Below are 23199 nucleotides of genomic sequence, written 5' to 3' on the forward strand. Positions count from 1 at the left end.
TGAAATTGCTTCCTGGTCAACATTCAAGGTGGCCTTGGCTCCTCTGATAGTCCCTCAACCTTCCTGGAAGACTTCCGGGTATTTAGGTAGGACTTCACTCAGGCAGCAATTTTCTAATTGAAGAATGTTGAGTCAATCTAGGTGAATCTCTCGCAACCAATTTCACCCCAGCAAACTTGGGCCAGGCCCTTTTACTCCAGTCACTGGTAACTGAACCAGCTGCTTCTCATAATAGACCGGGACTGAAGCTGCACCCTTAATCTGTAAAGGTTCCTTGGTATAGGTTCTCAGCTTAGCCAAGATCTTGCAGCACAAACTTAAGGGCTGGAGTCCAGAGTAAGTTTTGTTAAAAACTGGTTTTACGATCACTGATATGGCCACACTGGTATCGGCCTCCATTAAAACCAGATGACCATTTATCCAGACATTTATTTTGATTGTATAATGATTGGAACCAGCTGGATCTTGTTCACTATGAGATCCTAGATTGGGCCCAGGTTAACAACCCCATCAGGAAAGCCCTGGCTGACCAGTGTAACCAGATTTAGAATCTCCTCAGTTAAGGGACTGACTCTGAGCTGGCTAGTCACAGCCAGTGTACTGTGCACAAGTAATAAAGGGTGATGTAGTGACAGGATACCAGGCTTTTTGCAGTTATTTCAGATTGGTTCTGATTTGTATGTTGCTAAGAAACTTAATTGTTCCAAACCAGATATAGGTAGACTTTCCAGGGTATGAGCTTTTTTGGATATGGCCTATGAGTTATCTTACTCAAATCAGGCCCGGTAAGACTCTAGCTATCTCTAGCAACATACCAGCAACAACTACAATGGCTTTTTGGCCTGGATCCTGAAGAAAATTTTAACCATTTGGCTTAGGCTTGGCTTTATTTTGGGGTTTTGCGGTAGGCCATCCTAAGGTTCCGCTGATCAGGATATCTCCTGAGTGAGGTTAGGTAATTGCCTACACTTAAGTGGTGTTCCAAAAGCTCAGTCGGATTGGCAAGGGCGTCCACTTCCATCGGAATACCTCCAACTTGTATGCTCCAATCATTACATTTTCCAATGTTATAGCACCTGTTTGAAATTCAGTCAGGCTTCAGCTAATACAGGTTTTTGCATAGTTGTATCAATAATCCCATATACCAGATGGTCTCTAGGCATTTTATTCAAGGTTAAACCAAAGTCACAGGCTTCTGCCAGTCTTCTTAATCTAGTCAAAAATCCTAATTCAGATTCCCCTGGTTCTCAAATTGCTGAGTAAGAACGATAACATCTCAGAATTAGAGAAGGCTCAGGGTCATAATATTCCTTAACTATGTCTGTCAACTCTTGAAACGTTTTAGCATTTAGTGCCTCAGGGAAACTTAGGTTCCTAATAACAGAAAAAGCTGCAGCTCCACAGGCTGTCAGGAGAATTACTCGTGGCTTTTCGTCCGCCACAATGTTGTTTGCCCGGAAAATATAACACATTCTTTCCACCTACTGGGCCCAGTCCTTAATGGCAGGGTCAAATGAATCAAGCTTTCCAAACAAAGGCATGATGTAAGAAATGTTTCCCCCAACTCAAAGTCGACTGTTCCAAGAGTGTTTCTTCAGGATCATACTTAAATCTCGTCACCACTGAAGTAACTCCACAGAGGCCAGTATCCTGTCACCAAGTCAGCCTTAATTTACACATGAACAGTCCTTGGCTTTAGTACTGCTTCTTCATAATCAGCTCTCAGACTGTCAGTATCTCTGGCACTCCCTTTTCTGTCTAACAGCCAAGGCACCCTGTTTGGGCCACATTAACAGCCCCAATCAAGAAGCTCATATTCTGAGATCTAACTGGCTGACTTTGTTACAAATCACTACAAGAGCTACTTTAAAGCTGTAAAAAGGAAGAGAGAGGTTAAAGTAAACACAGGACCCTTAGAAAATAAATCTGGGAAGATGGTTAAGGGGAGCAAGGAAATGACAGAGGAGTTAAACAGATATTTTGCATCATCCCTTACAGTGAAGGATACTGCCACATCCCATTAATACTAAAGAACACGGGGAGAGGGAGAATTAAGTACCATCACCACCACAAAAGAAGTAGTAAACTAATGTGGGCTAAAGGCAGATAAGTCACCTGACCTTGATGGCTTGCACCCTAAGATCCTAAAAGAGAGGTAGCTACAGGCATAGTGTAATTTTTGAAAAATCCTTCAATTCTGGAGAAATACGACAGGATTGGAAAACTGCCAATGTGACATCCCTATTCAAAAATGGAGGAAGGCTAAAAGTATGTAACTGTCAGCCAATTAGCCTAACATCGATTGTTGGAAAGTATTGTATTCAAATATTAAGGAAGCAATAGCAGAATCTTTGAAAAATTATGATCTAATCAAGTTCAGAGGTCACACAATACCAGGTTACAGTCCAACAAGTTTATTTGAAATCACAAGCTTTCAGAGCACTTGCTCCTTCATCAGGTAAAGCGAAAGCTTGTGATTTCAAATAAACCTGTTGGACAATAATATGTTGCCATGTGACTTCTGACCTTGTCCACCTCATTCCAACACCAGCAACTCCATATCATGATTTAATCAAGCAGAGTTACATGGCTTCACGAAGGGAAATCAAGTCTGACTAAATTAGAGCAATTTTTCAGGAAGTCTCAACCAGGGACAATAAAGGAGAGCCAGTAGATGTCTTGTATTTGGATTTCCAGAAGGCATTTGACATGGTACCTCACATAAGTTTAAGTCATAAGTTAAAAGGACACAATGTTAGAAGTAATATATTGGCATAGGTAGAGAATTTGCTAAATGGGCAGAAACAGCAAATCAGGACGAGGTTTTTTTTTCATTTGGCAACCTGTCACCAGTGGGGTTCCACAGAGGTCATTGCCAGGACCACAACTGTATACTATCTATAGTAATGACTTCATGGAAGGATGTGAATATACTGTAGCCAAATTTGCAGACAACACAAAAAATAGGTGGAAAGGCAGGTTGTAAGAGAAATACAAATAAGTTGGCAAATGGATTATAATGTGGAAGACTGTCAAGTTCATTTTAGAAGGGAGAACAAAAGCACAGAGGTTGTTTAAATGAAGAAAAAAACAGCAGAGAGCTGTAACACAAAAGGAATTAGGGGTACTTGTGCATAAAACATGGAAAGCTAGCATACATGTGCAGCAGGTAATCAGGAAGGCTAATGGAATGTTGGCCCTTATTGCAAGGGGTAAAATTATAAGAGTGGTGAAGTCTTACTGCAACTGTACAAGCTTCTGGTAAAAGCACATATGGAGTACTGTGAGCAGTTTTGGTTCCCTTATTTAAGAAAAGAAATTATTTCAATGGAGGCAGTTCGCAGAAGATTCATTAGAATGATCCCGGTATGGATGATGTATTACGAGCAAAAAGACTAAACAGCTTGGGACTCTACTCACTGGAGTTTGGTAGAATGAGAGGTGATCTTATTGAGACATGAAGGATTCTTAGGGGGCTTCACAAGAAAAATGCTGAGATGATGTTTCCCTTTGTGGGAGTGTCTAAGACCACACAGCACTGTCTCAGAATAAAAGGGTGCCAAATTTAAGACTGAGAATGACGAAGGATTTCTTCTGTGAGAGGGTTGAATATCTCTGTAACTCACTGTCACGACAGCTATGGGCGGGGAGGTGGTGGGTAGAGTCCTTGTATATATTTATGGATGAGATAGATAGATTCTTGATCAGGAGAGGACTCAAGAATTATGAGGAAAAGGCAGCAATGTGGACATGAGGAAAGTGGATCAGTCAAGATCCTATTAAATGATGGAGCAGCCTTAAGAGGCTGAATGGCCTATTGTAATTCCTTTTCGTCTTATAAACTGTACTATAACCTAACACCTGGTATATTCTGGTTTCTAAATTTTTTAAAAAATGGAACTTAGTTATTAAAAGTGGGCAGTCTTTTCTCTTCCATATATGAAAAAAGATGAACATTCTGACAATATTCATCCTCTGCTTATTTCCTGAGGCCCTCACAAAATCACAGCATGATAGGGAAAGATGAATACAGAATGATATTCAAGAATGGAACACTTTGATTAAAAATAAATTCATTCATTCATTGCTCCTATTGCATATAAGCATTTGAATGCTCATTATTACAGGTGTTAGGGTTATTATCAAGAGCAACTACAATAATAATTTTAAATCTTTACCAGCTGGAGAATAACAAAACAAGGCACACGTTTGATCTTGTTATGTGCTAATAGATAGGAATTCAGGTTATTGATTCTGCAAGGAAGTGTGCTGCTTGCTGGCATACAAAATTGGCTATTTTTCCAGATTTGGGAAAGTGGCATGCTGCTCCTGCTGCTTTTCTCAGTACTATCCTGTAGCATCAGGAAATAATCTAAATAGGATCATCTGTGCATTTCTCAACCTACAAAAATATTTATTTAACTGGATCCTTGTTACATCCAACTAACCTTTTTAAGCGATGTTGGTTTTTTGGCCTTTGGAACTTCCCTCTGTTTTCCTCGCTTTACCAAAGGAGCACTTGAGTCCAAGGGATTATGTGGAACCTTTTCCTGACTTGAGCCTTGGGGCTGTCTTTTTGATGTTGTGGGTTCTTTGGGAACCAATGGAAATGTCCCTCCAACTACACACAAGACAAACAACAAAACAAAAATGTTTCAAAGAGAAATAAGGATGTGATACATAAAGCACTAAATATAGAAAAAAATACATATTTACCATAAGGCAAGACGAAGATACATGGAACAGAGTAATTTCAATATTTACCTGCAAATACAATTGGCTTAGGGGTGTGTTTAGACTTCTTCTCCTGCTGCTTTTGTTCTAGGACAGCCAGCATGTTACCAAAATTTAGCTGCATGGGTACCTTACTCTTTTTACCACCTTTCTTTGGAGCTTCCTAACAAAACAAGTTTGTTGTTATTTACACGATTAGTTATGTAATTACATTTGTTGTAATCAGAGCACTTGTAGTACTAATATAAATATTAATAATAAATTTATTAAAAGTTAACATCTATTAGACTATAGCATATGTGTTGCAACATTTGTGACTTTCTTGTGGTAAAACTTCCAGCTTTCAGTTTCTTTCAATGTCTAGGCCAAAACCATCTTGAATCAAGAATTATTTGACAAGCAGGTAATCATTCTTCAGTACTTTGGAATTCGAGGATGTCTATGAAAAGTGCAAGTGAATTTGAATTAAGTCAGATCTCCCCACTGGTTATCAGTGCACTTGTGCATCATATTAACCAAGAAATATTCACAAAATCACAAGGAGGAGTTGTGGAACCAAGGATTCAACAAACTCAGATCCAAATTATCCATGGTATGTGACATGGAATAAGTAGATCCTAAATGCCATATGGCTCAGTTAAATAAAGCGAAAGGTTATTTTAGTTTCCAAATGTTGCTTCTCAACATAAGAGGTCTCATTTAAATGAATGAGGGACAGCAGACACCAACCTAAGTTTTGATGGTTTTACTGGTACAGGGGGCCATTTATTTACAAACATCCAACTTACGAATGCAATCCCACACTGAGGTGCAATCTTAAAAATCCTGCAAATGAACACTTACTGTATTTATAACTAGCTATTTTACATAGTTGTGCATTGTGTTCCAACTTGCAAACAGACTCCAGAATAAAACCTGTTTGCAACCTGGGGACTGCCTGTACTTCAACTTCAACTTGCGCTTCAAAGGATTAACTAGTTTTTTAAAAAATCTTTACTGGCTTTTTTTAAGCTTTGATGCAGATTCAATGAAGTCCAAGAATAGGTTCAAGACGAGGTATTAACTTGCAGGAACATTAGCTTCAATCATGAGATCCCGATTTGATGCTGATCAAAATATATTCCCTAAACTGACAAAAAAATCTATAAATTATCCTCCCATTGATTTCCAAAACTTTCAATAAACTCATTTAATGTAGTATTTATTCTGTCTGGTGAGGGATAGGCCAGTTTTGACTCAAAACACTGTGATATTAACATCCCCAATATGAGAAACAGGGGATCAAACAAGATCAAACACATAAAAAGATGCTGTGCTCCCATTTTCTAATTTTAAAGAAGCAGAGCTTAATTTTTTTTATTATTCATTCAAGGGATGAGGGCATCGCTGGCCAGGCAGCATTTATTGCCCATCCCTAATTGCCCAGAGGGCAGTTAAGACTCAACCATATTGCTGTGGGTCTGGAGTCACATGTAGGCCAGATCACGTAGGGATGGCAGTTTCCTTCCCTTAAGGACATCAGTGAACCAAATGGGTTTTTCTGACAATCGACAATGGATTTCATGGTCATCATTAGACTCTTAATTCTGCCGTGGCAGGATTCGAACCCAGGTTCCCAGAACATTATTTGGGTCTCTGGATTAAAGTCCAGTGATAATGCCACTAGGCCATTACCTCCCCGACTAACATACTCTATCTGGGCTTCAATGTTGCCTGTGGAAATCACAGCTTAAATTTGATTTACAATAAAACCTGTGTTTTATTATAACAGCAAAAGTAAGGCAGCAGCTGTGCAATCCACAAGATTAAGTTCCTTTTTCAGCACTCCTTCGGGGATTAAAGCGGTAATGATGTTGCATCTCAGGCTCTCAAAGGAGCCTTCAGTCTCTCTCTATGGCACTGCTATCTTCTTGATTGCTGAACCTCCCTGACCTCAAATTTCAGGCATCTCCCCCACCAGGTGCCAGCTAAGTTCAGCCCAGACATGAAACATGCAAAAAAAAGTATCAATGGTGCCCTGCTGTCAAGTCTGGCAAGACTGTTATGACCCTGGCCTTTCCAAGTGTCTGCTTTGCTCATCCCACTAAATATTGTGGCTCACAATTCTAGATTATTGTAGTCTTTAAAATATTACTGGAGCTCACAATGATATGAAAATTAGTACTCATTAAGTAATAGCATAAAATCCTCAAATTGAGCCGAAAGGCGTTTCAAATGCAGGTTAATATCAAATAAATATGCTTTTGACTCCAAGATTAAGTTCTTTCTTGATCCAAACCAACTTAACTAACTGTTTTCCTGCAAAATGTTATTCAAATGAAAATCAGAGTTCTGAACAAACCAAAGCTTTCTTCTGTGGACTATCAGATGTGGGTACATGACTGGATTCTTTTCTCACCACTTGGACTGGTTTCTGGTTTTGGTCCAAAGACATCAGTTCACCACCAATAGCGAGGGAGCTGGCCACATTTAAAACCAATTCTCCATTTGTTGATGACTGAAAGATAAAGAAGAATGTGCAATATTTTATGAGCTTGGGTTAAATTGAGCACAAAGATGGTTGTACAGCCTCATCATGTAGCATAACGTAGCTGAAAACAAAAAAATGCCATGTAATAAATAATTGCACTATTCTTTCTTAATTGTCATCAATGCACACAGAGGGAAAAAAAACTATTGCTGCTTGATGTCATCTGTCCACTTGCAGCAAAGCAGGAAGTCTATCTACTGGTCTTCTCCCATGTTTGTAAATCAGATGGAGGCTGGAGGACACAGGGTACCCACCTGTCAGCTTCTGACTAACATCCTCACCACCAAACTGGCCGTTGAGTGGGGGTGCATTATATTACACTCCGAATTACATTAGTGTTTTAAACCTCAGCTGAGAGACTAAACTATAAGCATTCCATCCCATCACCACTCCTCGCACAAAGGCAGTAACAGTAAAAACTGAACTCGAATAGAGAGCAGAACATGTGTCATACTACACTGCCTGCTTCTGACAAATGCCTTGTGTGAAATTTTCTGTTCCCTTCAGCAGTGTGAGAAAGTTAAGAACATACGGTGAAAATGAAAAAAAAATTCTTATTTTCCCTTAAGCTCTAAAAAGGCATGGTCAGAAACTTATTATAAGCTGTGACCATCTTATTTCCATTTATTTGCATCTCATTATCAGTCCAACTCTCCTTTTTATGCAGCTCAAAATTCTGTCCATTCAGATAAAAATTAGAAATTGCCAATTCCCAACACGAAAGTCAAGTGGTTGCTTGGCAGCAGTAATTCATCATTTGCTTCTCCAGACCTTCATCCAAGTGTGTTTTCACCACAAAGTCTCCGTTCACTCCATGTTCTCTTTCACCCTTCATTTATGCAAGTTGACACTACCAAAGCAATAGCTTCACGTTATCATGGTTGCTTTGGAACCGATCACTATGGCCTTTCAGGACTTCACTCTGGAGCTCCAGGACACATGACTTTGCATGCTTCTGCCAGGTCACTTCATGCATTAGGACATACACGCATCTCATCCATGCATACAAGATAGCTACACAGGAGATTGCCACATATTTAAAAATTCACTTGTGGGATGTTGATGTCGCTGGCTGTCCCCAGTTGCCCTTGGGAAGCTGGTGGTGAGCCTTCTTGAATCCACCTGCAGTCCACCCGCTGTGGGTAACCTTCAATGCCATTAGACTGGGAATCCCAGACTTTTTTTGTGACAGTGACAGTGAAGGAATGGCAATATACTTCCAAGTCAAGATGGTGAATGGCTTGAAGGGGAACATGAAGGTGGTGGTGTTCTCATGTATCTGCTGCCTTTGTCCTTCTAGATGGGAGTTGTCATGGGTTTGGAAGGTGCTGTCAGAGGATCTTTGGTGAACTTCTGTCGTGCATCTTGTAAATAGTACCATGTCCTACAGTCCAAGTAGCGGGCAAATTGCACCTAGCAGGTGCTCTTCCATCAAAATGGACATCATGGCTGCATTACATTTTGCTGCTGAATCAACACATAACATATGCTACATTAATGCCAGTCAGCAACCCAGTTATGCATTAAAGAAGTGTCAGAAGCCTTATTTGCAATGGATAGTGCATTGCCTTTCATGTAGAAACTGACAGTACCTCACCAACTACTGCACCTTTCCTTGACGGCAGGATTCTCAAGAGGTTAAAGTAGCATTGTACCCACATACAGTGTAGATAGTTAGTCTGAAAGACAATGTACACTGTTGCCCTGAAGTGCAACACAAGTCAAACCTCTTCATGTCCACTTATAGAGTCATAGAGTCACCACAGTGTGGAAACAGGCCATTCAGCCCAAAAAGTTCACACCGACCCTCTGAACAGCATCCCACTTAGACCCATTCCCCTACCCTTTCCCTGTAAACCTATATCTCCTATGGCTAATCCACCTAACTTACACACCCTGGACACTATGGGCAATTTAGCATGGTCACTTCATACAACTGCAAGTCCATTTTGCCAGCCAAAGTTGTTGTGCTGCTGCACTACCTGCCCACAAATACCATTTTCTTGGCACCCCTTATTCTTTCCTTCCTATCACCTTTTCATGGACTAAACTTGGTAAATATTACAATGCATTTTGAATCTTCATAAAGTACACATTCTATTAGCCACATTATTATTTAAGAAGCTCATCACTTTAAATTTATGCTGTTAACATACACCCTAGGCCAAAGTGGTGTTGGCAGTTACTTTTCTTTTCTATTTCTTTTCCCTAGACATTTTTTTCATTTTTTCTTGATATTGATGGTGTAGTGACAGCAAAGAAGGTTACCTCAGAGTACAACGGGACCTTGACCAGGTGGGCCAATGCGACAAGGAGTGGCAGATGGAGTTTAATTTGGATAAATGTCAGGTGCTGCACTTTAGAAAGATGAATCAGGACACTTAATGGTAAGATCCTGGGGAATGTTGCTGAACAAAGAGACCTTGGAGTGCAGGTTCATAGTTCCCTGAAAGTGGAGACCCAGGTAGACAGAAAAGTGAAAGCGGCGTTTGGTATGCTTGCCTTTATTGGTCAGTGCATTGAAAATAGGAGTTGGGAGGTCATGTTGTGGTTGTACAGGATGGTGATTAGGCCACTTTTGGAATACTGCATTCAGTTCTGGTCTCCCTGCTATAAGAAGGATGTTGTGAAACTCGAAAGGGTTCAGAAAAGATTTACAAGGATGTTGCCAGGGTTGGAGGGAGAGCTGAACAGGCTGCGCTATTTTCCCTGGAGCATCGATGGCTGAGGGGTGACCTTATAGAGGTCTGTAATATCATGAGGAGCATAGATAGCGTGAATAACGAAGGTCTTTTCCCTGGGTTGGGTAGAGTCCAAAACTAGAGGGCACAAGTTTAAGGTGAGAGGGGAAAGATTTAAAAGAGATCTAAGAGGCAACTTTTTCACACAGAGGGTGGTGCATGCATAGAATGAGCTGGCGGGGGAGGTAGTGGAGGCAGGTACAATTACAACATTTCAAAGGCATCTGGATGGATACATGAATAGAAGGGTTTAGAGGGATATATGGGCCAAAATACTGGCAAATGAGACTAGATTAATTTTGGATATCTGGTCAGCATGGACAAGTTGGGCTGAAAGGTCTGTTTCCATGCTGTACAGCTCTATGACTCTATTTCTATTTTTGTATCTGGTCTGTTTCTAATTCAGCTTATTTTCTCTATCATTGTTCTGTTTACTTCTCAGTCTTTAAAATCTCATTGTTTAATGAAGCAAATAATTAATCCCATTGTTCATCTAGATGCAAAGGCATTATAAGTTCACACTTCCAAGACATTAAAGTTGATGGGCAAGGGTATAAGACTTATTAATGCGGTAACCCCCTATACTGCTACAGCAAAGGCTCTTTAATATTGACAGCTTTGCTACAAATAGTATAACTTGTCAGTTGATGTTGCTTTGAAATCACTACAACTCTGTAATGTTCAATGTCACCCAGGTAAAACAGGCACTTACACCTAGTAATACATGCAGTTTTAAATGATATTCAATTGAAATAATTAAATTAAATATAATCACATATGGAAAAGTTTTGTCTCTGCTGTTGCCAGATCACAAGTTACATTCCTTTCAAATCAAATGGAAGAATACTGAACTGGATTTTGCACCCCATAATTTTACAGCAAATTTGGCCTCTAATGTCTATCCATACCAGCTCTCTTTGAAACAGCCAATCGCTTGATCTTCACTGGCCCTAACAATTCTCTGAATTTGACTTTTTCCAACAATTTTAATTGTGAACACAGTCACTACTATTCAATGACTATGCATGTTTAACTTGTGATGTTATTTACTAGGGCGTTTCATGAAATGCAGCAAAAGTCACAATAATGAGATGATAAAATTGCTAGTTTTTATATTGAATTGGGAAACCAAAATGTAAATATTAATAGAGCTCAAAGAAAATTTACTTGAAAAACCAGCAATATGCCTCAAAGTTATAGTTACTTATACTTGCTTTATATTAAATTGCTAACGACATAATTGGGCAACTAACACATGAATTGAGAACCTAGTGGTTTACATTGAAACATAGAAAATAGGAGCAGGAGTAGAATATTCAGGCTTTTGAGCCTGCTGTGCCATACGATCAAGGCTGATTATCCTACTCAGTACTCCACTCCTGCTGTCATCTCATACCCTTCGATCCCTTTAGCCACAAGAACTACATCTAACTCCTTCTTGAAAACATTCAATGTTTTGGCAGAAAACCTCTCAGGTTCACCCCTCTCTGGGTGAAGAAAATTCTCATCCTCTGTCCTAAATGGCACACCCCATATCCTTAAGACTGTGACCCCTGGTTCTGGAAACCCAACCATCAGGAACATCCTTTCTGTATTTGCCCTGTTTAATCCTGTTAGAATTTTACAGGCTTCTATGAGATCCTCATTCTTCTAAACTCCAGCAAATACAGTCCTAACTGATTCAGTCTCTCCTCATAATTCAGTCCTGCCAATCCAGAAATCAGCCTAATAAACCTGCACAAAAATCAAGTGGCACTCATTTTCCAAGTTCATTAATAAACTGAAATCTATCTTAATAGGTATCTCAGTCCACAAATTTTAATTCAGTTCTTAAAAGACTTTCTTGTTTCTAATTGTTCTTTGCTAACCTGTTTGTAGGAAATGAACTTGTCTTGTCCAGCACTGTTGGCTTTGTCAGGATTGCTTACTGCAGATGTCAAATCTGGAAATTCTTCATCATCCTACAAAGGAATTAATTAGGCTTACATTAAATTTTTGTATAAATGTTCTGTGATAAATTACACAATTATCCAATTAAAATTTGCAAAACACAAAGTCAATTAATTTCATAGTTGTGTAACAAAATGAAAAATTATCCCGAGAACCAGGCTTTGATCATAAACAAAACAATGATAAAGAACATGCTAATCAACACAGTTGTCTTTGTGCTACATTAAAATTTAAATTCTGAGAACACTGTAAATTCTTGAAGAACTGAAAAGGCTGATACTATACTCTTCCCTAGCTAGGCCAGCATCGAGAAAGCAAAGGGAAATGACCACCCACTTTGAAAACTGTGGAAAATATTGCTGTTTCCATTTCCTGTAAAAGTGCAGAACAATGCCTCCTGTTAACCAAAGATGGTTGTGCCTTGCAAGCTTAAATCCGCCAGAAAAAGTTATTGCTGACACGCTAAAATAAGGAGAACCACTTTAGGTCTGTAGCAAACCACAATAAATACTTGTTTTTGTGTTTCTTTGACATGTGAGAATGTTAAACCACCCAGCATTTATCTGGGTGATGCCCTAATGAATAAATGATTGATAAAAGAAATTAAAAGTAATAATCTTACTGCTATGTGTGTTGTCTGCCAAAAGGCAATACTGCCCTTCAGCAAGGCAATAAGCGACTTAAAGGATCTTTTTTAATACTTTTTTAAAACACTAAGGGAAAATAGTGCTATAAAAAAAATTCATGAGAGCATAACATTCATTGTGCAAGACAGACAGAAACGTTCTCCTTTGAAAAATATTAATTTCTTCACTGGAGCAACTTATAAATCAAAACATAAACTGTCCTGGCTACTCACCTAAAGCGATGATTGCTGAAGCAACAATACTTGCTTCTAACTTTGAAGAAACCTGTATGAAGATCTAGTCATCTCAGTGATGTGGATTTTCCCTTCCATCTTATCAGTTCGAAATTGATGCCAAGACAAGGCGATGTCCAATGATATTACACTGAAGGGTAATCATTTTCTGGCCTTTGATTCAAGGATGTTGTCTACTTAGCATCATAAGATTTTGTCAAGACTCTTCACGTGTCTGAGCAGGCCAATAATCAGTCGGCAGGTTTTTGAGCACGTGGACCAGATGTCCTGCAAAGTAGTGGGATCTCGAGTACAGGACTTCATTCACCAATCCGAGAGGGCCTGGGGAGGAGGCAGGAAAATACCGGCGCCAAGTCATTCGGGGTGGCATGGTGGCTCAGTGGTTAGCACTGCTGCCTCACAGTGCCAGCGACGCAGGTTCGATTCCAGCCTTGGGCGCCTGTCTGTGTGGAGTTTGCACATTCTCCCCGTGTCTGCGTGGGTTTCCTCTGGGTGTTCCGGTTTCCTCCCACAGTTCAAAGATGTGCAGGTTAGGTGGATTGACCATGCTAAATTGCCCATAGTGCCCAGGGATGTTTAGGTTAGGTGGGTTAGACATGGGAAATTAGGGGAATGGGTCTGGGTGGGATGCTCTTTGGACGGGCGGTACGGACTTGCTGGGCCGGACAGCCTGTTTCGACACTGTAGGGATTCTATGTTTGCTCTATGACTTGCTTCCTTTTCTTTTCTACCACCACCACTCTGCCTCAGCAAAAGCCATTGAGACTCAAACTGTGATGCAACTTGATAGACCACTGGGTGACATTCTGAATGTTTGGTAGCAAGTCCACTAATATCAATGTTTCATGACGAGGTGCAGAGTATCTTTGATGTATTTTCTTTGTCCTGCCCTAAAATATTGGCCTTTTGAGAATTGAGAATACAGGATGGATGGTGGAATCTTTCTTTCCACCATCTAAACACTGACCATTCCATCAAATCAACAGAGTCTGCTGATAACAGGGTAATCCCAATATCATGTTGTAGCATCAATGGTGGTTGTGCAGCAACAATAAAATAGATTGAAAATACGCTCCTGTGAAATTCAAAGTTGAAGGACATTTGCCAATGGAGTAAGCATTGAAGAATTCTCAGGAAACAAAACTGGAAGTAAAACACGCTGCTGTCTTCCCTCCTCCATCCCAATTTAAGTCCATGGCTGGCACCTTTCCTAACCTGCTATTAACCAGATGGGGGCGGAGGGGGGACACAACAGTAAATCCACACAAGGTTACTCGCAGGCTCCCATAAGGGGCTTCAAATACAACCCTCCCCCCATCTAAATCTACTATAAAGGATGGCACAAGAACCTGCTTGTGGTGTGAGATTACATAAAACTCAAAAAGAAAATTAAACCATGGCTTTCTAACAAAAATATCATAATGGAGAAATTCAACAGTCCACCAATATGAAATTCATTTTCCAAGACAAGGATGGTCTTCAGCAGTATTTCTGACTTGGAATGCCATTAAAAACCCACAAGGAGTATTTTTCCAGGAGGTTTTTCAATCTAATATTATGTCATAAAAGGGAAAGTTGTCATTTCAGAGATTTGCAATGACGGCTGTCTGCAAATCTTCAATTACAAACTTAAATTGAAAAGTAAGGAATCACTAACAGCAACTTCAGGATTTCTACATTTAACAATGCATAACCAGGAGCTGTCAGTTTCACAGATATAATTATAGCAAATGCCAGTTTCAACATTATTACAACTGCAAATTTTGGTCCATTTAAGCAAGTCATGTTGAACAGTATTTGACCCGTACTTTTGATTTTATACTAAGCTAAAGTACCAGAATCTAGTTACCTCTACTGTCATAATACTGGACAAGCCAGATCCAACCTGACTTGATGGATCATAAATTTTAATTTTTTTGCAGTTCGTCACCACTGTAGATAGTGACCAAAACTACTTCACATAAGGTTGCAAATGTTCTCGAACAAAAGGACATTATAAGGTAAAGTCATCATAGCCTTACCAGAACAGAAGACTGGTCTATCATTAGAGAGAAACAACTGATGGTGGTTTAACCCGAGGGTACCACGCCTCAGGCATGGGGACAGGCTGAGGAGGACAATCTTTTGTGGTAACATCATCAAGTGTAGGAATTGAACCATATTTTGGTATCACACTGCATTGTAAACTTTCTGTCCAGCCAACTGTGCTAACTAATGCCTAAAAGAACATTAGTTTATTACAGACAAGAAAAAGGTATATATCATATATTCCAAACTGTTCTGTTTCTTAACACAAAGAGTAAAACAAGATTTCAACCTGTTTCCCGAAACTATCCTTTTAAGATACTCACTCCTTGAGAAACATCATTCCTATCTCAACTCTTTGATTTGGACGAAAACGTAGCTGGTCTAATTAGTAAGCAGACGACACAAAGATTGGTGGAGTTGCGGATAGCGAGGAGGATTGTCAGAGGATACACCAGGATATAGATCAGCTGGCGGCAGGGGCCGAAAAATGGCAGATAGAATTTAATTGGTACAGATGTGAGGTGATGCATTTGCAAGGTCAAGTACAGGTGGAAATTACATAGTGAATGGCAGAACCCTTTGCAGTACTGATATGCAGAGGAATCTGGGTATGCAGGTCCACAGATCACTTTGGCAGCAGCACAGACAGATAAGGTAGTACAAAAGGCCTATGGCATGCTTGCCTTCATTGGAAGGAGCAGTGAGTGTAAGCAAGGCAAGTTATGCTGCAGCTTTATGGAACTTTGGTTAGGCCACACTTAGAATATTGCATACAGTTCTGGTTACCACACTACCAGAAGGATGTGGATGCTTTGGAGAGGGCAAAGAAAAGGATGATGCCTGGGATGGGGGATTCTAGCTATGAAGAGAGGTTGGATAGACTGGATTTGTTTTCACTGGAATGCAGAAGGTTGAGGGGGGCCGATCTGATAGAAGGTTATAAGATTGTGAATGGCACGGACAGAGTGGAGAGTATGAGACTTTTTCCCAGAGCGGAGGGGTCAATTACCAGGGGACACAGGTTCAAGGTGCAGAGGGCAGGGTTAAAAGAGATGTAAGAGGCAAGTTTGTCACACAAAGGGTGGTGAGTACCTGGAACACGCTGCCAGAGGAGGTGGTGGAAGCAGATACAATAGCAGCATTCAAGAAACACCTGACTGAATACACAAATAGGAAGGGAATACAGGGATACGGATCCTGCAAGTGAAGACAGTTGGAAGGGCAAAATGTGTTGGCATAGGCTTGGAGGGCCAAAGGGCCTGTTCCTGTGCTGTACTGTTCTTTAATTTCTCACTTGACTGCCTCTTCCCGATTTCCTTTCTTTGTACTGTTGAGACAGGTTTACAATTCCTTTCTGAGTATACTGGCATGTTTTTTTTTTAATTCTGGTGGTTTAAAGCTATTTTGTGTTTGGATACGTGGAACACTTCTTTATACTTTCCCAATCTGGATGCTTCACAGATTAAGATCACTTCTATTAGAGTGAATGGTTGCCCCTCAAGTGTCAACCTGATGCGCCTGCTGCAAGGAAACTTTCTCTCTTTGAACTGAACTTCTAATTCTTCTGAAGTCAAAACTAATAGTTTCCGATCAGTTGTGGATATTTTTGATCAATCTGTTCAGATGTGTTATGGCACACCTCTGGAGAAAGCAGAACTTGACCCCAGGTCTACCAGCCCAGAAAGGGGCCACAAGAGCCCTCTGATCAGTTGTAAACTCAGCAGTATTAACATTCCACCCATTAACATCACAAGTGTCCTGCCAGGCACTTCACTTCAGGACATGCCTTCTTGGGAGTGATGTATTTCAGTCACTGAAATTGCGAGCTGATTATTTTGAAAGCAAGAACAATTGTTAACTGTTCAAAGGTATGAATCTAGAGCTGCAGTGCTACTTTCAGAATTTGGCTTACAATTTACTGAGACTACTGTATGCCATTCTTTATATGTAGAAACTAGAAACCTACTGTCAAATGAGTTTCTTGAAGGTATTTTGACTTTTAAGCGAGATGAAGCAAAACAGATATGACCTTGTATAGTACTGCTGTGCGAAACCCTTTTGGACAACATGAAAGGTCTTGTTGTAAAGACAACTGCCTTCTGAAACATTTTCATAATCATTGGTCATTCAACATTTCCAGACTTTTAGAATCTGTGTTTTATAATAATGTCATTTCTGACAGTTAAGTATACAAACAATTTTCTGTTTCAGCCATTTGTATTGCTTTTAGGTGGTTGATGCCAACCTTCCATTGTAAGATCACCTAGCTATTCACACAGATTCCAGCCTTCTTTTTATTACAAAGTATAGTATACTTTACACATTGTTAATATGCCATTTTTGAAAATCTGCCATTTGAGACTTGTTTAAAGCAGCAATGAATGTTGAAGTTATTGGAGTCGATCAATTCTTTGCAACACAACATATTTTAAGAATAAGTAATGTAGATTTTGCACTGACCAGAATTCAGATACAAGTCTGCTTTATGATCAGTACCACAAATCCATCCATCCGAACTGGCATTTTAACATGTGGTTTCCTATTGTGTGCACGTCTTCTTCTGATAAGAAACAGACCCAAACCAATCTGAACAATTTTGTGCTATATTTATTACAGCTTTATTTTCAGTGGGCTTACAATTTTCATTTTTTTTCTGAAGGCTCAATCATTTTATGAGAAAACGTTTCCTCTAAAAATCTCATTGTCCTTTCTAAATTTGCTTCAGGCTAAGTTTTTGACAGGTGCCACAATTTGAGAATTCTCTAAAAGCAATCAGTTTCTATAAATCTCCATGCAGTGAGCTCCAGATATCAATTTTGCTGCTGGGAGAGGTCAAGCTTTTCTGCCAGGAAGAAAAAGAAAACAATTTGCAGGCCAAGTAACTAAAATTTCTTTTCACTGTATTGACATTTAGATGACCCCATTCTAAATTCATGTCTTACTTATTGCTGAAAAGCAAGGAATATGTCCGTGTGCAAACACACTCCTAAAAGCATGAGAATAGAAAGTCTGCCAAGAAACATTAAAGTCTCAAACATCAACGTGGCAGTTGTTTACGAATGAAGATGGAATCGCATGGGGGAAGAAAAGGAAATAAAATCTCCTGTCTGATTCTCTCCTTTCAGTTTGACTAAGTAATACATCTTGATGGAGGGGCCAGTGAGTATTTGATATAGATGTACAGATAGCAAGCGTCACCTGCAGATATTATGACACATTTCGGGAATTACTACAGGGTGCAGCCAGGAAGGCCATACCCTAACAGAATTGGGACAAATAAAAACCTGCTTGTCTCACTAGAGTTCACCAAGTTGGTTAGGAGTGTCACACCATGTTGCAAGATACGGTTTAATGACATAACCAGGTCTGAATAAAATTAGATATCCCTTTAAGAGTCCCAAAACATACCAGCAGCCAGATCTGAGAAGCCTCTCTCTACCTTTGGTGACACCACGCAGAATGTACCACATGGAAGTAGTAGGAAGCACAAGTTGAAAAAAAATTGTGGTTCTTGGGTATACTATTACCAGTATGCACATGAATATTGAGTCAAATATTAATAGCACTTCTGTAAAAACACTCAAAAAAAATCAATGAACATCACTTATACATCTTGTCCATTATTATATCTGGAGTGTCAACTCACCCTTTTCTTTGTTTTATGACAAATTCAAATACATCATGGACTCAGTGAGTAGATGTGCTATGCATGAATACATAGCTGAAGGGCAATTTAGTGGATAGTGGAAGGAGAGGTATTTGGTTGGGGAATTGTTTAGTCCTAGTGCTGGGAGTAAAAAGTGAGGATAAGAATTTATTTTCTCCTGTATGAGTTGCAAGTATTTGATGCATTGAGCTATTAAGGCATCTCAGAGAGTGACGTACACAAACTGGTTTGGTAATAGCTGCCTCACCTTTATATTCCAAAAGAACAGCAAATGCCGTAAATCAGGAACAAAGACAAAGTTGCTAGAAAAGCTCAGCAGGTCTGGCAGCGTCTGTGAAGGAGAAAACAGAGTTAATGTTGCAGGTCTGGTGATATTCCTTCTGTTCTCTGTTCTCCGCTCTTCCTCCAAGTGTTTTCCGATGATCTCCTTCATCGTCCTCTGCATGTAATCCTCTCTGATGTGCAGCATGCAGATTACCAATTCTATTCAGGACACTCAATGAGAATACTGAAGAACAGTTTCATATTTATCCAAGCACATGAAGTACATCTTCAAAATTCCAGTGGCACACTTTTTAATCATCTGTAATTTGTTATAGTATCCTGTGCCTAACAGGTGAGGTTTTACACAGCTGCCATGAGCAAAATTTTTAAGTGAATACTTATCATCCCCTATGAGCCAACTTTTAAGGGGCTTCCAAGAATGAAAATTCCCAAAATATTGGACTGCTTCAGTGTGAATGCATACTCCTATAGAGATTGAAGTAGATAATATGCCATTTTCTTCATCAAGAGCTGAGTGGCCATGGCGCAACCCACACTGGGCATCATTGACGGTTATGGTTGAACTTGTGCTGCTTGATAGCACTGTTGGTGATACCTTCCATCACTTTACTGATGATTGAGAGTTGACTGATGGTGTGATAACTAGCTGAATTGGACTGGTCCTGCTTTGTGTATACAGAACATACCTGGGCAACTTTCCTCATTGTCAGGTAGATGCCAGTGTTTTAGCTGTATTGGAGCAGGTTGGTTTGGGGTACAGAAACTTCTCAAAGTGATTTGTTCGGAGCTAGTTCAGGACGTGCCATGCCAAGAGGTCAGCAGCTTCTCCTCCTGTCAGTGGTGTCAACGCTTCCGTGCCTTGAGTGCATGCTTGTACTTTTCTCTTTGACCACCTTTTGGGCATCGGCCAATGAAGAGCTGGGAGAAGAGAACCTGCCGAATGAGGCGGTTTATGAGCATCTGGCTGCTTTGGCCTGTACATCTGATTTGGATCTTCTGCAGCAGGGCTTTGATGCTGGTCAATACAGCATCTTGTAAGATGCTCAGTGTCGGTCTGGCAGCTTTCCAACCTGAACCGTCCCCTAGATTCAATATGGGCACTGTTGTCTGAAGCTCTCAAAGATTTTAATGAGACGTCAGTAAATGGTCCAGGTTTTGCTGCAGTTGAGGAAGTTGGTCAACATAATAGTCTTACAGCTCAGGAATTTTGTTGGTTTCCAATGAGATCCCCATTGTCAAAGGCACATTCTCACATCTCGGAAGAAAGCCACGCTGGCACAATTGACTTGATGCCAAATATCTATATTGATGGTGGTCCCTTGGGAGAGGTGACTAGTGCTGTGCATTCTCCAGAGTCACCCCATTTATGTAAATGACACAGAGGATACTCATGTGCCCTAGGGAAGGTTGCTATAGAACCTTCATCTTGGCAATGTTTAAGGGCATGCCAAGCACCGATAATGAGATGCTGAAAAGCACAAACATCCTGTACAGAGTAAGCCATCACACATGAAGGTCATGGATATCCATGGTGGTGAGTTTTGCTTTTGCCCAGAAGTAGCCAAAGTTGAAGAGCTTCCTGCAATGAGATGATATTGGATGCTGTTATCGCTCAATTCAAATGACCTAGCTAGCAATGCCAAGAGTTTGTGAAAGGATACTCTTGTTTAAAAAGTCCTTTTTTGCATACAATTACCAGCCTATGTGGTGGCTTCATTGTGTGTGCTAGTGATTACTCAACAAGCAGGTTACTTGCTTTTAAGTATGTCTCAGGAAAGCATGGAATGTAAAATGCTGAAGACATCTTGTAGTCATGATTACTTTTCCTATGAATTTAATTATGGATCAGACTCTGATTTACCGAATCTTATCTATTATTATTCTTCACTATGACAAAGTGGGTACACATGTTCCTCGGCTATATTAGGTGTATCTCTGTTTTAAGTGCAGTGCTCTGTTCCCACCATGGCACCTCAAAATGAAAGCTAATATTTATCATTGGTACTTGACTTTTCTCTAGCCTTGAAAGAATCTTTAAATTCTCCCTCCATGACAATTTACAAAAAAAAAAATCACACAGGATTGATGGATAGAAAAACAAGGAGGAGAGGAACTACAGGGAAGAAAAAAAAACACACATTCTCGAACAGTTCCTTTCTTGAACAACTGATTTGCAAATGCAAGTTATTTCACAAAAAGTCTGCAAAAATAAGGTAACAAAAAAAAGTGAGATAAGTAATGAAGGATGCCTCCTTACATAGAGATACACTTAGTTTTGTCATTGCTAAAACAAACTCAGTTCTACTGTCCTAGATCTCTCAGGCAAATACAACTGACTGAAATGACACGTTTAATAAATGTTTTCACCTGGCTGCCCTTCAGTGGAGAAGAATCAATATCTTTCCCAATACTGGAAATGGTTTACAACTTCCAACTGGCTCTGAGTACTGCCTTTTATAATATGCTTTAATGGTTAATGAACTCTGAATAGATGGATTACTTATCTTAATTCCAGCGCTTCATAGGGATGTAATTACCTACTTTGCTAATAGTCCAGTTTATCAGCAACAAAGGACATATAAAACATATGAACAAAAACAGAAGTTGCTGGAAAAGCTCAGCAGGTAAAGGAAAAAATCAGAGTTAACATTTCAGGTCTGGGGACCCTTCTTCAGAACTATTAACCGTTAACAAATCATGCTTAAGGAAACACTGCAACTACATCATCCTTTACAGAGTATGAGAATGGTAAGGAACGTTTTTTATAATTAAGTGTTTCAATTGATAGATTAGCAACAAGTGAAACCAGCTGTAAAAATAATCAATTGCAGAGTTGATGGAAAAATTACATCAAAAATAAAGTTATTGATGGGGGACAGAGGCAAAAGTTCATAGATTTGAAGGTCTGCAGCCTGCATACAAAGCTTGAAACTGAGTATTGGTGAACTTCGATAAAATTGCCAGGTTGGTTTCAAGGACAGCGATTGGATCCATGTCCAATCATCATGTGTTTCATAAATCTGTGACAACTAACATTCAATCCTGAAAGCCATACTGATATGGGGAGTAAATTATAAATTCAGAATACATATTTATCCCTCCTCAACCACAGCATTTAATAAAATTAAAATAAAACAAAATCAAATACCTCAAATCGAGGTAGCTCTTGCACAGTTATCTGGGACTCATTAGGTTTTGGAGCAGTATTGGGTTCCTTTGGTTTTTGTTTCTTTTTCTTCTTTTTCAGTTTCCCAACTGTCTCTTTCAGTTTTGTTTCACCATCATTGCTCTGAGAATAATCAGTTATTTCACATTTTAGATACATCATGATTTAAAAATAGAGAATAATTTCAAGGCTAAAGGTATAAGATGACCTGCATATTTGGTATAACCCTGACCTGAGAAACATTATGTGCAGATATCTTTGGTGGAGCTGAACAGAGAACAGGTTTCTTAGGTGCCTGTGAAACAATTCTGGCCCACGACATGACAGATGGAGGGGCAGTAGATAAAGATGACGTAGGTGGTGCTACTGTACTTGCTGGTGCAACAACAAAATGAATAACTTAATTATAGCATCAACATAGAAAAAAATGCACACACATTGGCTCACATTCAAAGCTGATATTATACGACATCTCCTAGGACATATTTTTCATATTTCATTAAGATATATACCTAATAATATACACCACTAATATACACCACTTCGATGAAGGGCAGCGTGGTGGCTCAAATGGTTATCACTGCTGCCTCACAGTGCTAGGGACCCAGGTTCGATTCCACCCTTAGGCAACAGTCTGTGTCTGTGTGAGTTTCCTCCGAGCGTTCCGGTTACTTCCCACAGTCCAAAGATGTGCAGGTTAGGTGGATTTGCCATGCTAAGTTCCCCATGATGCCAAGGAAGGTGCAGGCTAAATGGGTTAGCCATGGGAAATGCAGGGTTACAGGGATAGGGTAGATAGGTGAATCTGGGCGGATGCTCTTCGGAGAGTAGGTTTTGACTTGATGGGCCAAACGGCCTGCTTCCACACTGTGTGGATCCTATGAAGTTTTAGTATCATAGAAACAAATTCTCAATTTCCATCTCTAACCAATTCATCGAACAAAGAAAAGCTATGAGATACAACCCTTGTTTTAATGAGTTAGTCATCACTACAATATTAGGAAATGAAGCATTGCCCACCTTTTAATTACTTAACCCAAATGTAATATTTTATGAATGTTTGACATTCTTACGAAACACTCATCAGGAGGTCAAATGAAATCAAAACATTTGGAAGTAATTCTCATTTCTAAATATTTTAAAAAGTATGTTTGGTGTTAATTTCTTCAATTAACAAAAAAATCCGCACTTGCAACAAAAAAACCTCACACAAGATGC

The 23199-nt window shown here is 39.7% G+C and overlaps 1 protein-coding gene across 4 annotated transcripts in view; it reads right to left on the bottom strand.

Moving 5' to 3' along the window:
* Positions 1-23199, bottom strand: part of LOC109915183 (selenocysteine insertion sequence-binding protein 2-like) — a 112296-nt gene that overhangs the window by 47159 nt on the left and 41938 nt on the right. For 3 of the 4 annotated variants that reach the window (XM_048621447.1, XM_048621443.1, XM_048621460.1), the window contains 6 exons: positions 22214-22356; positions 21964-22104; positions 11874-11966; positions 7076-7231; positions 4765-4897; positions 4449-4621 (listed from right to left, as the gene is read on the bottom strand). In XM_048621447.1, the coding sequence (XP_048477404.1) occupies positions 4449-4621; positions 4765-4897; positions 7076-7231; positions 11874-11966; positions 21964-22104; positions 22214-22356 (839 nt within the window). The remainder of the gene's footprint in view (positions 1-4448; positions 4622-4764; positions 4898-7075; positions 7232-11873; positions 11967-21963; positions 22105-22213; positions 22357-23199) is intronic. The other variant, XM_048621453.1, reaches the window with a different exon arrangement.

The sequence above is a fragment of the Rhincodon typus genome, chromosome 3 (assembly GCF_021869965.1).
Source record: "Rhincodon typus isolate 14 chromosome 3, sRhiTyp1.1, whole genome shotgun sequence".
Lineage (NCBI taxonomy): Eukaryota > Metazoa > Chordata > Chondrichthyes > Orectolobiformes > Rhincodontidae > Rhincodon > Rhincodon typus.